Source organism: Rhinolophus sinicus, linkage group LG04 (assembly GCF_036562045.2).
Source record: "Rhinolophus sinicus isolate RSC01 linkage group LG04, ASM3656204v1, whole genome shotgun sequence".
Lineage (NCBI taxonomy): Eukaryota > Metazoa > Chordata > Mammalia > Chiroptera > Rhinolophidae > Rhinolophus > Rhinolophus sinicus.
In genome coordinates, this window is record NC_133754.1 from 57,233,620 (window position 1) to 57,248,955 (window position 15,336).

The 15,336-nt window shown below is 34.2% G+C and overlaps 1 protein-coding gene across 2 annotated transcripts in view; it reads right to left on the bottom strand.

The window, feature by feature from the left end:
* Positions 1 to 8,187: 8,187 nt before the first annotated feature.
* The window catches only part of HOOK3 (hook microtubule tethering protein 3), an 86,730-nt gene continuing 79,581 nt past the window's right edge, over positions 8,188 to 15,336 (bottom strand). Inside the window, exons 22-23 of one of the 2 annotated variants that reach the window (XM_019742063.2) lie at positions 14,959 to 15,095; positions 8,188 to 8,322 (exon numbers count right to left, since the gene is read on the bottom strand). In XM_019742063.2, the coding sequence (XP_019597622.1) occupies positions 8,319 to 8,322; positions 14,959 to 15,095 (141 nt within the window). In that variant the 3' untranslated portion in view covers positions 8,188 to 8,318. Of the gene's footprint in view, positions 8,323 to 10,812; positions 15,096 to 15,336 lie in introns of those variants that run through there. The other variant, XM_019742062.2, reaches the window with a different exon arrangement.

The following is a 15,336-nucleotide window of genomic DNA, read 5'->3' on the forward strand; positions in this document are numbered from 1 at the left end:
GAGGCTCACTTCCGGTTTCCTCGCTTCCTATCATAGAGATGCAGGCCAGAGAGTCCCGGGGCGGCCACCCTAGCTTTGGTCGTATTTGATGGGCGCTTGTCAGGGAGTGAGGCTTGGCCTCTGTCTCTAGAGGTGCCAGAGTTCCCATTCTCAGCCCATCTGTAGGCCTTCCCAAATGCTTATAGTTGGTACTTAGTATGGATGTAAAAGGGGCCACATACTAAACCTAAGCTCAGAGGCGGCCTGCATGGCAGGTCCTACAAACTCAAGAGCTCAGTAGTCACCACATAGGACGGTCTGAACATAAAAATTCCTAACTAAGAGCTAGTCGTGGCAGGTAGTCACTTCCTAGGCCTGTAGCTTCCTTGACAAATGCCAATCTTTATTTTAAGTGAGCCTGTCTATTGTCTTTTTGCATCTAAGATAACATACCTTTGAAATGTGCGAAATCTTTTCCATATGTACTTCAGGACACACCCAAGCACCAGAGCACAAGACCACAGAACCCCTCATTGTTACATTGTTCCCCAATACCATCTCTATGTGCTATAAATGTTAACTGTCCTGTACCCACCAATATAAAAGCATGTTTTACTTTTTATCCAATCCCAGAGATTTCCCTGCTTTGCATTCTCCCATCCCCTTAATGTACCACCAATGATTTCATGTAACCCTTATGTCTAATGTATCAAATAAGCTGAAAAGCTGCCATTCTACGGAGCATTTTCTCAATCTGTTGAGATTTTTGCTTCCTTGCAATTGTCGTCAGTTAGGCTCAAATAAACTAAAAATTCTCTACTGGTTTGGACGTTTGTTACATCGATATTGGGAACGTGCTAGTGTTTAGATTCCCCTCAGTAGGATTGATAGTTCTTCCTTCTTTAGGCAGAGTCCGAGGGGCAGTGGATAAAGGCAGCTGGCCGACAGCTCAAGACGAAACCCTACTCCCTCCTCCATCTTGAGGAACTAGCCTCCAGTGCTCCACCCACATTAACTTTTTTAAGGGCATTTACATTCCTTTTATACTTTTTTCTTTTGGATACTAAGAGTTTATACTGCAGAATTTAAGTAATCCGGTGTTTTTTTCTTTTGAAATTAACGTTCCAATATAGTTATGTTCTTATACACATAACTAATATGTGTATGTTATAGGAAAGGTAAACATTTGTTTAACTATTTACTACCTATCATTTGTCAGGGTTGCTAATGGCAGTACATAAAGTCTCTGCGGGCGCAGTTTACATTCCAGTGAAGGGTAGTAGAATATGCCACCCTAAAATGTCTGTAGATGTTCAGGATGTAGTGCTCCAAAATATGCTACTTTGGTATATTATTTTGAGCTGTGCTGTCAAAACAGCAAATGGAAGGACGAGTATTCTCTGAGTCCCCCCAGCTCCCCAGCCCGCACCTGTATGTGCCTAAGACATATCCTCCAAAAGGAACTCAACTACTCAACTGTCATAAATCCCCTCCCCAGGAGTTTTGAGAATAGAAGTGAACACCACATCCAGACAAACTATCATATCTCCAATCTATTCTTCTAAGGGCTCATTCATCTCTCCTAAAAATCATTTACTCTCCCCTAAGAGGCCTACATCACCCCTACCCTTTCCCATTAAGATGGTATTTAAGCCTGAATTCTAAGCAACCTCAGGGAATTACTAATTTTTCCCTAGGTATGTACCATGTACATGTTAACAGATCTGTTTATTTCCCTCTTGTTAATCTGTCTTTTATTACAGGGGTGTCAGCCAAGAACTCAGAGGCTAAAGGGAAAAAATTTTTTCACCTTCTAGAGTACAGTCAGTAAAGCTTTTGTGGGGACTATTTGAGCAGAGACCTGAAAGAGGACAATGCATGCCAGGTAGCAAGAACAGGAAGTGCATGCTTAGTGTGTTCTTGGTTCGGCAAGGATGCCAGTATGACTGAAGCCCTGAGAATGAGGGGAAGTGATTGGCAGGTGAGAAGATTGAAGAGGAAGCCAGAGGCTATGGTGAGAATTTGGGATTTCATTTTTATTGTGGTGGTCGTAACATTTATCTTTTTAACCATTTTTAAGTGTACAGTTCACTGGCATTAAATATATTACATTGCTGTGCGACCATTGCCACCACCCATCTTTTTCATTTTTCCTAAGTGAAACTCTACCCATTAAACAACTCCCCATTCCCTCCTCCAGCCCCAAGTAACCACTATTGTACTTTTTGTCTCTATAAATTTAATGATTCTAGGTACCTCATAGAAATGTTATCATACAGTATTTGTCCTTTTGTAACTGGTTTATTTCACTTTGCATGCTTTCCAGGTTCACCCATGTTGTAGCATGTGTCATAATTTCTTTTTTTAAGGCTGAACAATATTCCATTGTGTGTATGGCCTATATTTGTTTATTCATTTATCTGTTAATGGACACTTTGGTTGTTTTCATCTTTTGGCTGTTGTGAATAATGAAATGTTAGTCCCTGCTTTCATTTCCTTTGGGTATATACCCACAAGTGGGATTACTTGATCATGTGGTAATTGTTTAATTTTTTGAGGAACTGTTTCCACAGCAGCAAAACAGGGGCTCCAATTTCTCCACATACTCACCAATGCTAGTTATTTCTTAATAACCATCCTGAGTATAAAGTGGTGTCTCATTGTGGTTTTGATTTGCACTTCCCTAATGATTAGTGATGTTGAGCATCTTTTAATACGCTTATTGGCCGCTTGTGGGATTGATTTTAAGTGTACATAGACTCCTTAGAGACAAAAAGTACACTGGATGGCATTAATGACATATTAGACATTACGGAAGATTAATTAATTTGAAGACATAGCAATAGAAAATTCCCAAAATGAGGAAAAAAATAACTGAAGAGATTAACAGAGCATCAATGAGCTGTGGGACTTCAGCTCACTAATATATGTGCAACTGGAGATCCCAAAAAGAGGAGCAGGGAGATGGAAAAATTATTTGAAGAAACAATGGCTGTAATTTTAATAAATTGGACGAAAGCTATAAACCTACAGTACAGATCCATGAAACTCAATGAACCCCAAGCACAAGAAATGTTAAGAAATATACATAATCACACATCAAATTGCTTAAAACCAGTGATAACCTTAAAATCAGCCAGAGTGAAAACACATCATGTACAGAAGAACAAGCAAGGGTGAGAGAAGACGCTTATTGGAAGCTATGGCAGGCTGCCTCTAACATGGCCCCTAATGAGCCCACTTCCTGGTGTTTACAGCCTTGTATCACCACTCCCTCCCCTTGAGTGTGGGCTGGGCCTTGTGACAAGCTTCTTATGAATACAATACAGCAAAATAACAGGATGTCACATCAGATTACAAGACTGTGACTTCCAACATGTTTACTCTCCCCTCTTTCCCCCACCTTTATGTCTCTCAGAGCTCTCACTCTGAAGGAATTACACTGCCATGTTGTGAGCTGTGCTATGGAGAGGCTCCATATAGCAAGGAACTGAGGTCTCTGGTCAATAGCAAGCAAGGGCCTAAAGCTTGCTAAGAGCTACATAAGTGAACTTGGAAGTGCATCCTCCCCTAGTCCACCTTGAGATGACTACAGCCCTGGCTGTAGTCATTAGGGAAATATAAATGAACACCACAGGATACTATTATACACTGGTTAGAATGGCTAGAATTAAATGAACTGTTCAAATCAAAACCACAGTAAGATACCACTTACACCCACGGGATGACCAGAATAAAAAAGAGGGATGCAAGTATTACTTGGCAAGGACATAGAGGAACTGGATTCTCATACACTGCTAGTGGGAACATAAAATACACAACCACTTGGGAATACAGTTTGGCAGTTTTTAAAAATTAAGCATACACCTACCATAGGACCCAGCCATTCCACTCTAAGTGTTTACCCAAGAGATATGAAAGCACATGTCCATACAAAGGCTTGTAAACAAATATAAGTTTTACTTAAGAGCCCCAAACTGTTAACAACTCAAATGCCCATCAACAGGCAAATGTTCATCATTACACATTCGTTCATATTTTGGAAAATTTCCTTAAAATATAGTCCCCAAAATTAACTACCAGAATAGGACGTAGAAACACTTTATAGCTCATGTCACATACAATCAGATAGCTGTCAAAATAAGTACTTGTGTATTTGCAGCTTTTCAAACTTACCAGAGTTCTACGTAGTATGTACCTGAGGTTTTGTTCACACTGAAGTTACGTATCTGATTGTTCTGCACTGCTGTTGATGTGTTTGGTACAGGGATGAGAAAATGGGCAAGATTTTGACTTCAGAAGTACAATCGTCATAGCAGAAATCTTCCTTCCCTTTGAATCCAGAATGGTAGCTGTGGTAATTTGGCTATTCCTCCACTATATGCCGTCTGCCCCCTGAACCTGATCTTGTCTGTGACAATGTTGACAAATAAAAAGAGAAGTGATGCTGTGTAGTTTCCAAGGGTAGGTCCTAAGAAACTTTGAAGCTTTCACCTGGGTCTTTGAGAAGACTGCTAGTTGCGCGTAGTAAGTCCATCGCCCAGAGACTTCATTTTGTAAGTGTGTCCAAACTAGTCATGTGGAGTTGCCTGATCAGCCCTCAGGAGTTCTGTCCGTATCAGTCAGGGCACCAAATGTGTGAGAGAACAGCTTTCAGGCGACTCTAGCTTCAGGCATCATCTAACTGCCACTGAAGGAGGCCTTTCTCCAGACCTCAGAGACATAATAAGTGGTTTAAAGCCATAAGTTCTGGAGTGGTTTGCGATGTAGCAAAAACCAAGACAGTAGCATAAATGTACTAAGGCAAACTGGTAGACTTTCAGCTGGGATACTTCTATTTGGGAACTTTTCTATGTTGTGCCCCATTTAATCACACAAATCTTTGAAGGCAAAGAAGACATTTTTTGGTTTAATTTGTGATTCAACCTACCATGCCATTCCTTTCTCCTTTGATTCAGTATTAAATACCCAGGAAAGACAATCAATAAATGATAAACTTAGTGTGGTTGCCTTCATGTTAATGAGTGAAGAAAACATACATCTTTCCAACATTAAAATGCCACATTAAATACATTAAAATGAGCTCTATTTTGGCTATGTCCATACTAGTTTTCTAAATCTGGGTTCTAAGTTCACTTCTGAATTACTTAGCTGATTACTTTACTGTAAATATCATCAATTTCCACACTGCTATTACCACTTTACATAACACTGAAGATGCCCTATTTCAATGTTTATGGTGAAGGTGGGAAAAAGGGTGAATTTTAAGGGTCTACAAAGCAGGAAAAGGGGCACTTATTGCCTAAGTGGACCACCAACAATAATGCTTTATATTGTTAAACAATGTAAATACTCCACCGTTAGTTCCTGCTGTACTGTCTGTGGTAAGACTGATCATGTTAACATGACAACTCTAAGGGGAGAAGCCATGTTTAACTTTTATCCCTAAGAACTCTGGACAATCAGTTTACAAACATTAAGTACCAGCTTAAATGAAAACAAAATCTATCATAGGTAGTAGAAAAAAAAACCCTCAAAGAATATTCCTGATTTACAATAAACCAGCGGCATAATCTTTCAATTGATAGGATACTATGTCAATTGCCAAAGGCAAGTGGACAAATACTATTAGACAATTATTAAATATAGGTTTGTCACAGTTTAAGAGCAGACAAAAAAAAAATCTCAGCTGAATTTTTATACAAGTCTTTATTTACAACTTGTTTTAACAACTGTACACTTTTTGCAGCCTCGAAAACATTTTTGTACTTGAATGGGAAAATATAGTTTGACCAAATCTTAACTTTATTCTTCATATACATATATTATATGCATACATATAAACATATACATATAATTAATACCATAACAAGTTGGCAGTCATAAAATTAAAATGATTAAGTGATATCAAAAGGAAATATAAGATTTCAAAACAATTAAAAATCTGTCTTTTGTGGTTTCTTGGACCTTATATTTTTGTGACTTTAGTAAAAATTTCTTACTGAGGCTCTCTTAACAAGTCATTCACCTCAGAAAACAGTGAGAAAATCCACCAATCTAACACACATTAAATGGCTGGTAAACTTGGTAAACAGGTGAAAAAATATTTGGATGCCATTATATACAATGTTGTTAAATCTGTATTGATTCCACTTGCGAAGTGAGAAATTTAGAGTCCTGTGTGGATTTCAATTTTGGATTATAATGACAAAGAATGAAATTGTGAAATTATAAATAGTCAACCAGAAATAAAAATATACCTAGCAATATCCTTTTCTTGCAAAGGCTAAACTGCAAGGTGCATAACTACAATGTCAAATATGAAACTAACAACAATTCACACAGATCAATAATATTTAAGACATGAGTATAAGGCTTTAGAGGTGGGACTGTAATCAATACAATTCCAACTCCAATGTACTAAGGTGTTTTCCAGCTCATCTGAAAAATTTAAAAAATACTCTAGAAAAAAAAAAGCCTCTTTCTATCCCCAAATCTTTAATAGAACTTATTAATCAAAATAAGGCAAATTATTAAATGTGTTTGAATTTTACCATTCATTATATAACTAAAAATTGGGTGTTATAAATGGTGGGGCAATTGTCAAAACATGAAAATTGCAAAATAAGATAAACCTGGAAATTATTCCTTGGAGTACAAAGCATTCTGAATTACACATAACCTGTAAACAGCAAAGTTAGTGACAGCAATGACATTTTAGTGCATATGAATTTTAAACAACTAAGGCTATTAAAAAACAAAGGCTACAATTAAAAAAAACTAGAAGGCCTCAAATGATTGATATTTGTGTACAGTCATGTCCTGTATTTATACTAAAATACTATTTCTTATTTCAAGCATATTGAAAATTTCCCATAACTAATATAAATCTCTGTAGAACACATATTAAATTAGGCCATCAAGAAAATAATAAACTCAATCATACTGTTTACTCATCTGAACTTGAATGACAATAAGAATTTTATCATAATTTGCTTGGAATTTGACAAGTCTGTTGCTTGATTAAAAAAATTTTAAAAGGAAGAGGAAAACATCATGACTTCCTTAACAGGATTGTTTTAACTAACTAAGCTGACTCAACATAATTATGATTAGTTTCTTATTTTCATTAAAAAACTCAAAGATGAATTACTATAGATCCTTTTAGTTATGTTAAGCACTTTAGTAACAGGCCAAGTGAATTAGTAAATATTAAAAAATGTTTCATTAGCTATGTCACTGGAATAAAATGTTTGTTGCATACATAAAACTTAACTTGATTCATAATCCAACTTATTAAGAGCAAGAAACTATGAAGAAAACCAAAGAAATTTGGATCCTGATGTACCTTAAAAGTGAAAAATAATCAAATGTGATTTTAGGGACAAATACAAAAAACTGTTGGCAACTTTCATTAGATCTATATAGATTTAAAAGTAACAAAAAAGAAGACTATGTGTTTATCAATTTTTATTTGTAAATAAATTTAAGCATTCATCAGTTTCTGCTCCATAGGTGTTAGAAACCATGTATCATCAATGTTAAAACACTAAATAAAAAACAAAAAAACCCTGAAGATACTAAGTTATGATTTATGAAATGATTTAATTATATTACTTGAAAAGTAAAGTGCTGAGAATCTGTTTAAAAATACATATTGAAAAACTAGTTTCCAAGAATGGGGTTTTAATTTTTCCAAGGGTCTTTAAAAAGGGCTGGTGTTAATTTTAATAAGAAAAATAGCTTTATTCAACAATGTGGTAAAATTTAAGAGTTATCCTAAGTTGATTGAATACCTTTATTTTGTCCTTATTTTCTCTTTGGGTATTATAGCACTCGCAAAAAGCATTTTCTGCGATGATAAAAATGTTCTATATCTGTGTTGTCCAATATGATAACCACTATCCACATGTGGCTGCTGAAGCACTTCAAGTGTGTCTAGGTGACTGGGAAACCAAGTTTTTAATTTAACTTTAATTAAATTTAAATTGTCACATGTGACTAGTGGCTAATGAATTAAGACAATGTAGGTCTAGAAATCTATTCTTACCTAGATTAACAAGAAGCCAATGGATGATAAAGACAATTAGGAGACCAATCTATTCAACAACTATTTAGTAGATATTCAAAACATATTTTGTCTCCGTGCGCGAAGTGCGCTTAATTTTTTACTTTGGGAGTACAAAAAGCAGCTCTTCTCTCAAAGGTCAGGGTCAAGACTTCTCTATTTCAGTGCTGCTCTCTTATAGGTGACCTGCTTAGGCAAAGCATACCACCAGAATAGGGGTACTGCAGAAGAAAATATTTCAGCAACTGTTCACACTATAAAAACATTTCTTTCATCTGAAAACACAAAATAAAACAAAACTCTAAGAGAATGTTCTTATGAGCAAATCTTTCTATTCTTTGGCAATAATCAATATAAGAACAAATATTTCAGTACTTTTGGACTATGATTTGAATACTAATATATTCATTATAAATGGAAGAGTCCTGATACCTAAAAACATTTCTCAATAGAACAAGCCAAAAAACTTTGCTATATTAGAACTTAAGAAAATGGCCAAGTTCTAAAGCATATTTGTTATGTAGAACTAAGAATGTTTTTGTAGTATTCTGCCATCTTTAGTATCTACCTTTTCCCATCACCTCACCCCCACCACTTTCCAGATTCTCTGACGTCACAGCTCCTGGAACTTGGCTGTCTTTATCCTGTCCTTGGGTATATGCAATAATGAAGAAATTAGAAATGTCAAGGACAGTTTGTAGATTTGTATTTTAGGAGACAGGGAAATCAAAGGTAAGAACATCTTCTGATTCACCAGAAGATTGTTTACTTTTTACTACTGCAACTCCAGAAAACAAAAAGTTTCAAGGATGTTTGCATTCGGAGAACTTAAGTTTCATGAATTATTAACTTTTTATAAAGAATGTTATTAATGTGAAATACAAAATGTAATTCGTCCCTAGTAGCCCCAACCCAGCTCCAATTAGATTTCCAGACTTAGAACTTCACATCAAACTTTAAAAATTTCAGGAAGAGTACACAGCCCATTTATTTGGGCAATCTTTTATATTTTTCTTAGTGCGTGTTCCAAATTAAGGAAAAGAACCCCAGTGGAAAAGATTTAAATAGAACATGCCACAGAAAGGTACAAGGAAAATAATTATCTAATATTAGTAAAGTGCTGTGAATCTTGCAGTGAAGTATAAATAATACATAAATGATTAGGAATAATAGTAAATAATATTAAGATACTCATCTCTAATAGTGACATATAAACACACAATGCAAAGTATATATACAGTTTTCACTGCGCATAGGTTGACAAACATACCAAGAATAAATGAGTCCATTTTATTAATTTCATAATGTAACTGTTAAACTAATTATTTTCCTTTGTCAATTTAGAGATTTCTAAAATGATAACATCTGCTCAGAAGTCTCCCACACACATTATTAAAGCCTGAGCATGCTTGGGTAGTTTTCTTTTTCTCACTTTGAGACTGTTCTTCTCATGACATTTAAGCTCTGAGTAGATATGATCCAGGGTATTTGAGAGCCCCCATGGGCCTAAAATTTTGAGGCTATGGATACCGTCTCTGATGATTTCGCTTCAGACCCTAAATATCTAATTCAGAGCCTGGAGGTAATGTATCAGGTATATAAGGGCTCTCCTTGAATATATTTTTTGAAATATCTACTTTTGCTTTCATTTTCAACAAAATTTTCTGTGGGGCTACTATGTATAATTAAGAGGAAACATAAAATTGAGCTTATGGTTTATAAACTAGATAAAGGAGATCTAGATAACTGTTAGAAGTCGGTAGTGATTTTCAGCCACCACTGATTTCTTCTCATCTCATCAAATGACAGTATCCTTAATGGCCTTAAATCATTACCTCAGGTTAAGTAATAGGTTAACAGTTTTAAAATGAAAATAGATGCTTTTCCTTCCAATGACAACGTAACAGTTAATATCGTGCACCTAGTTCATGCCCACTGATGGGAAGGACAATGAGAAAATTCTAGTTTTGCTTACCCTTTTTGAATGATCATGTAATAAAGTCAGATGATTTTATGTCAACTGTTACTTTAGGAACATTTATTAAGACAGTGTAAGTTTTAACTGTATCAGTACTTTCATCTGTCTGGAGATTTGTTTATGATTAGGCCATTTTTTATCCTGATAATCTATTCTACTCTCTAGCAATGGATTTGCCTTAACAGCAGTTCTGTTACTTTGTCAGATTTCTATGCTCACTTACATACAGCATACAAACTTATCTTACAGAATATTATTAGAAAATATTAGAAAACAGAAAAATACTGGAGAGACATCACATAATTGCTGATATATAATTGTTAGAAAACACTTACAGATCCTTCATAATTGCCAAAACTCATATACTTGCCATAATTAGGTTCAGGTTTCTAGTGTCTCAAATAAACTAATGTCCCTTTTCTATTGTTGTAAGTGCAATGGTAAGAATCCAAGTATATTTCAAGATAATGCTAAATATAAATATTGTGTTTTCATAAAGATAATGCATGTAACTAGATTGATAAAAGGCTATTTAAAAACTAAATGATCAGTACACACTTCCCAAGAACATAATCAGTGATTTAAGGAAGCTAAATATTAAAGGCTTCTGTGATTTGAGGGAACGGGGAAGGGCAGAAATTAGCTATGTCAGTAACGAATTATTTCATGTTTTTTAGGCTTTTGATAAATGAATATTTACTGCAAAACTTTAGGACAATAAAATTATTGTGCTGAAGTTAGACAATAAAACCTTTTCAAATTTTTCAATAAAAGGAACATACACCAATTATTAGTTAAATATGCTTTATAGTAAGTAAAAATTGGATGACAGATACATTGAGAATAGCCTTCCTCATATAAAAACTCCATGATATAAAATATTGAAATCATTATAGTTACAACGAATAAGGTCTGAAACCACTTTCGAAATGTAATGAAACGGGGTTGTACAACTACCAAAAAAAGCTGCCAGTTTGACAGTGGGGATTATAGGAAAAGAGATTATCATTATTGAATGGAAAACCCTTTTAACTTATAAAAAAGGGAAAAATAAAAACATGGTAAAATAATTTTCAAAGTTTCTAATATCCCATTTTTCTTTTGTTGAGTATACTCTTTCATCCTATTTTAGGATAAAACACAGGTTTCACTGTTGAGAAGTACAATGCTACATCCATTTCTAGTGAAAGAGTACCTTCATAATCTAAGGCTAAAGAGTCAAAATATCCTTCCATAGTTTAATGAATAGACAACAAAAAGCATTTTGTCTTAAGGTTGTTATTTTGCCCTTAGCAAAAACAAAATGCCAGGCACTTTCCTCTCAATTTAGGATCACAAGTGTTCTGATCCATGTGTCTGTGAGTTAGCTAGGTTTATACTAGCTGTGAGTTGTGGATACTTTTTCAGATAAATCTCACATGTTCCAACTGAGGACAACTGTAACATTCCTGGAGTCAAATCTGGACAATTGGAGATTAGATGCAGATAGTTAAAACAATTTTAAAATTTCAGATTTCTGTTTCAGGACAATTCTTATACTGGGCAAAACATTTTCAAATTTTTAACATGGTATTATCTTTAAAAGATGAATACTTGTCTGAGAGTAACAGACACTCAAAAGTATTTCATATCATTAGTTAGTAAGAATGAACAAAACTGTTACTGAAAAGGAGATGTGAGTAAAGTAGCTCATAAATAAAATGTTCTTTCTTCAACTTAACTCATCTTTCCCTTATCACTTATTGCTGATCCATTGGCACAGCATGGTTTCATGTCTTTGTGAAAACGAATGAAATATATAGGCTGATGTTTCTGACTGGATAACATTTAGCTTAATTTTGTACAACTGATCTTTAATTATGTAAACAAAACAATAAAACTTCAAGAAAATCACAGACAATATTTCCCTATTATAATCTAATCACCCCATTAAGCCAATTTTACCAGGCTAAGGTTATCTAACAGAAATAATTTAATCTTGATCAATTTTGGAACATGGGTCTTTTAGGGGATTCTTTTTCTTAATTGTTATTAAGTAATTATACAAATGATAAAAAGATATGACTGAATTTTCTAAAGTTCTTTTAAGTACGTCTGTACTATTTATTCTCTCTTTAGATATGATAAACTACAATATTTGTTGGATTTTTTTCCCCATTATGAACTTCTTAAATACATACTGCAGAACATAAAAGTTATGCTTTAATATTCCTTATTTATTTACTTTGTATTTTCTTACCCTAGTTAGAAGGAAAACAGAAAATAAGCTCTTTGTTGTAAGAATTCAAACAATAGGCTGATGGCTCACCCCGACCTCATGCAATAACGTTGTACTTATTCCACTACTGAGGCCAGGACTAGCTTCACCGTCCAAGTGAACTGTGGTTTCAGGAAGCTATTATATGTAAGGAGTTTGTGAAAATATAGTATAGCATAGCTTACATTTTGATAAAGCACCCAACATCTTTTAACTTTCCAATAGACCATACATCATCACAAACCTCCTAAGAAATTATTAATCATTACTGTGTCAATAAAAATTTCATAAATCCTGCCCAAAGGTGGAGCAAGGGAAACAGGGTTGGTTGTCACTGTCACAGCTAAGTTTTATTTCTGCTTTTTTTAAACATCACAGAACTTTTAGAAATACAATTTCTTCCATGCAATGAAAGTAATATACTAAAAGGAGTGAAAGTTATGAATGTAAACACCAAAATAACAGCATGCAACAGATGCTGAAGAAAACTAAGAAGTAAAATTTCCTTCTAACAGTTTGGGACCTTTCTAACCCATTTAGAGGATTGTATCTGAGTAGGTGGGTGGGTAGGAGAACAAGACAGGGACAGTAAATAGAGAACTAAAATTAAAACCTCTTATCTCACAGGATATAATCATTTTAATGAGTAGTTCACAGACTCCTTTATGTTCATCTACCTTATTCTCCGGGTATAATTTCCCAATAATTTTAATTTCACCAAGGTTAGTGTGCATGACCTGTTTTAAAACAGTTGAATCCTTACGTTATTTGTGAAATGAGGAGGTGGGGGTTAGAACCATCTTAAATAGTTTTTGACCCTTTATTGTCAAAACTTTCCATGTTGATTAGGTCTACTTAGCTTCCTGAATCCTCACAATGTGTTCTACTCATGTGGTTCTCTCCATTATTATTAATTCTGCCTGCTTTACAGTCTTATCAGGCAGAAGTATTCATACTGCATTTACACTTCTGTAATTAATAGGAAAATTAGTACAATGCATGGAGTCATTTCTGTGTATATTCTAATACTTTCTTCAAGTACAGTTTCTGAGGACAAATGAAAACACTACAATTTTTAGTTCGATCTTCTTATTAAAAAAGGAAGTGAGGATTTAAAATCAAACATCTGAATAGTTTCTGAAAATTCTTAATTTAGTTTGATTCCAAGTTACTAATTTGTATTTAAGATACAGAACTAAATGAAACCTGAACTTTCAAATAGCAAGTACATGAAATAAAATCCTCTTATTAGGTGACGTATCTAAAAACAAAAACAACAACAACAAAAATCAACCTAATATCAGTAATTTTTTGCTTTAAAAAATGGGGTATGGTGCAAGAAAAAGGCTGGAGGAGAACTTAAATATAATTGGGGACCAAATACTTAAGTCAACATGTAAAGTCAGACAGAGGCATTCCATTTTCAAATAAGTGATATTTTACATTTATATAGCACCTTATATAGTCAAAGTGCTTTACAATCATTATGACTTGGCAGCCATTCATCAATGTAATTAACATGGTTTACAATCTATCAATAAATCTAAGGACTTTGCGGCAACCAAATACCCAAGAGAATCTGTTCAGCAGCAAATTCTTGGACTAATACGTAGAATTAAGAAAAAATGTAAAGGAGACCTGTCATAACATCACATATAAGAAGTCACTTATTGATCTTAATGACTGATATTAAGATGTTAAGTATAGAAGGGCTTATATTAATGAATAGGTAAAACACATGAGCTGCAAGTCAACAAGGAAATTGCCCAAAAGGGAAGTTACTTGTAAGCATATGAAAAATAAATCTTTTAGATGTGGAGGGCAACTGAAACCATACATGTAAGCTACACTGCCAGAACTTGATCCTCAGTTACTGTGATATTCCAGAAAAAGACAAAATTAATGCACTAATTTTTTTCCTTCTGTAATTTACCCCCAAATAACCTAACCAATGTATTCACTTCTGCCAGCAATAAGATAGCAGGAAATAATAAAATTCTATGTATTTATGTTTTAAAAATAGTTTTCAAATCTTCGAACAAATTTAATTTCCTATAAAACAATGAAAAAACTCGTTTTTTCCCTCTAAATAATTCTATCAGGTGCTTGGATGAGATCTGATTAGCACCTCTGCCAATGTATTTATGTTTTTGCAAAAAGTGCCCTTGCGAACCATTCATTTTATATAGTAAGTATGCAAGTTATTTGAAGTGCATTTGAAAAACAATTGAAAACACAGATTAATACATCATAGAAAGATTAATTCCCTTTAAACAAAGACATTCTTATAAAGCATGGTAACACAGAGGCACAATAAAGAATATAAATTGTGTATCAATTATTGGCAGAAAATCTAATCCATTACAAAGCCTACACCACTGGGAAAAGGACATTTTCATACAAAGAAAAGTACTACACTATTATACAACACTTTTAATTGGGCATTTAAAATTTTTTGGCACATTAAAAGGAACTGAAAGGACTACAAAATAAAGGACCAAGAAACTAAAACATAACAGATACAGGAGAGAGAACGTCCTCAAATAGGAAACAACTAATTAACATAAAACAGAGACAAAGAATAAGCTGGCTGAATTTCCTGAAATGGTGTTATATGTAACAGAAGTATGTTTTGAAATTCGGATGTTTTTTATTCTAGTGGCAAGACATGTCTACCTTGCTGAGGTTGGTTGAACATGGCCTGGGTACGATCTTCTTGTGCTGGTTGCTTGTCTTTGTCTAGCCAGAAAGGACTGCCCTGAACCTGTACTAGCAAGTCTATCTTCAGCCGCCTTTTTATGCAGAGTCATTCCCTATATAACAAAAAAGAAAGGCAATCAATGAAAATATAGTGGAACATAACTCTTACAAAAGAAAATTTCATCATCAATGAATAAACAGTGGAACATACTCTCCCAAAAGAAAATTTTATCATGCAGAATTTGTTACATTGTATTATGAGGCACATAATTAGGAATGCTAATTTTGTTCATTATATATTAAAATCTTACAGAGAAATATTAGTTTGAACAATTAGGTACAAATTTTCCTTTG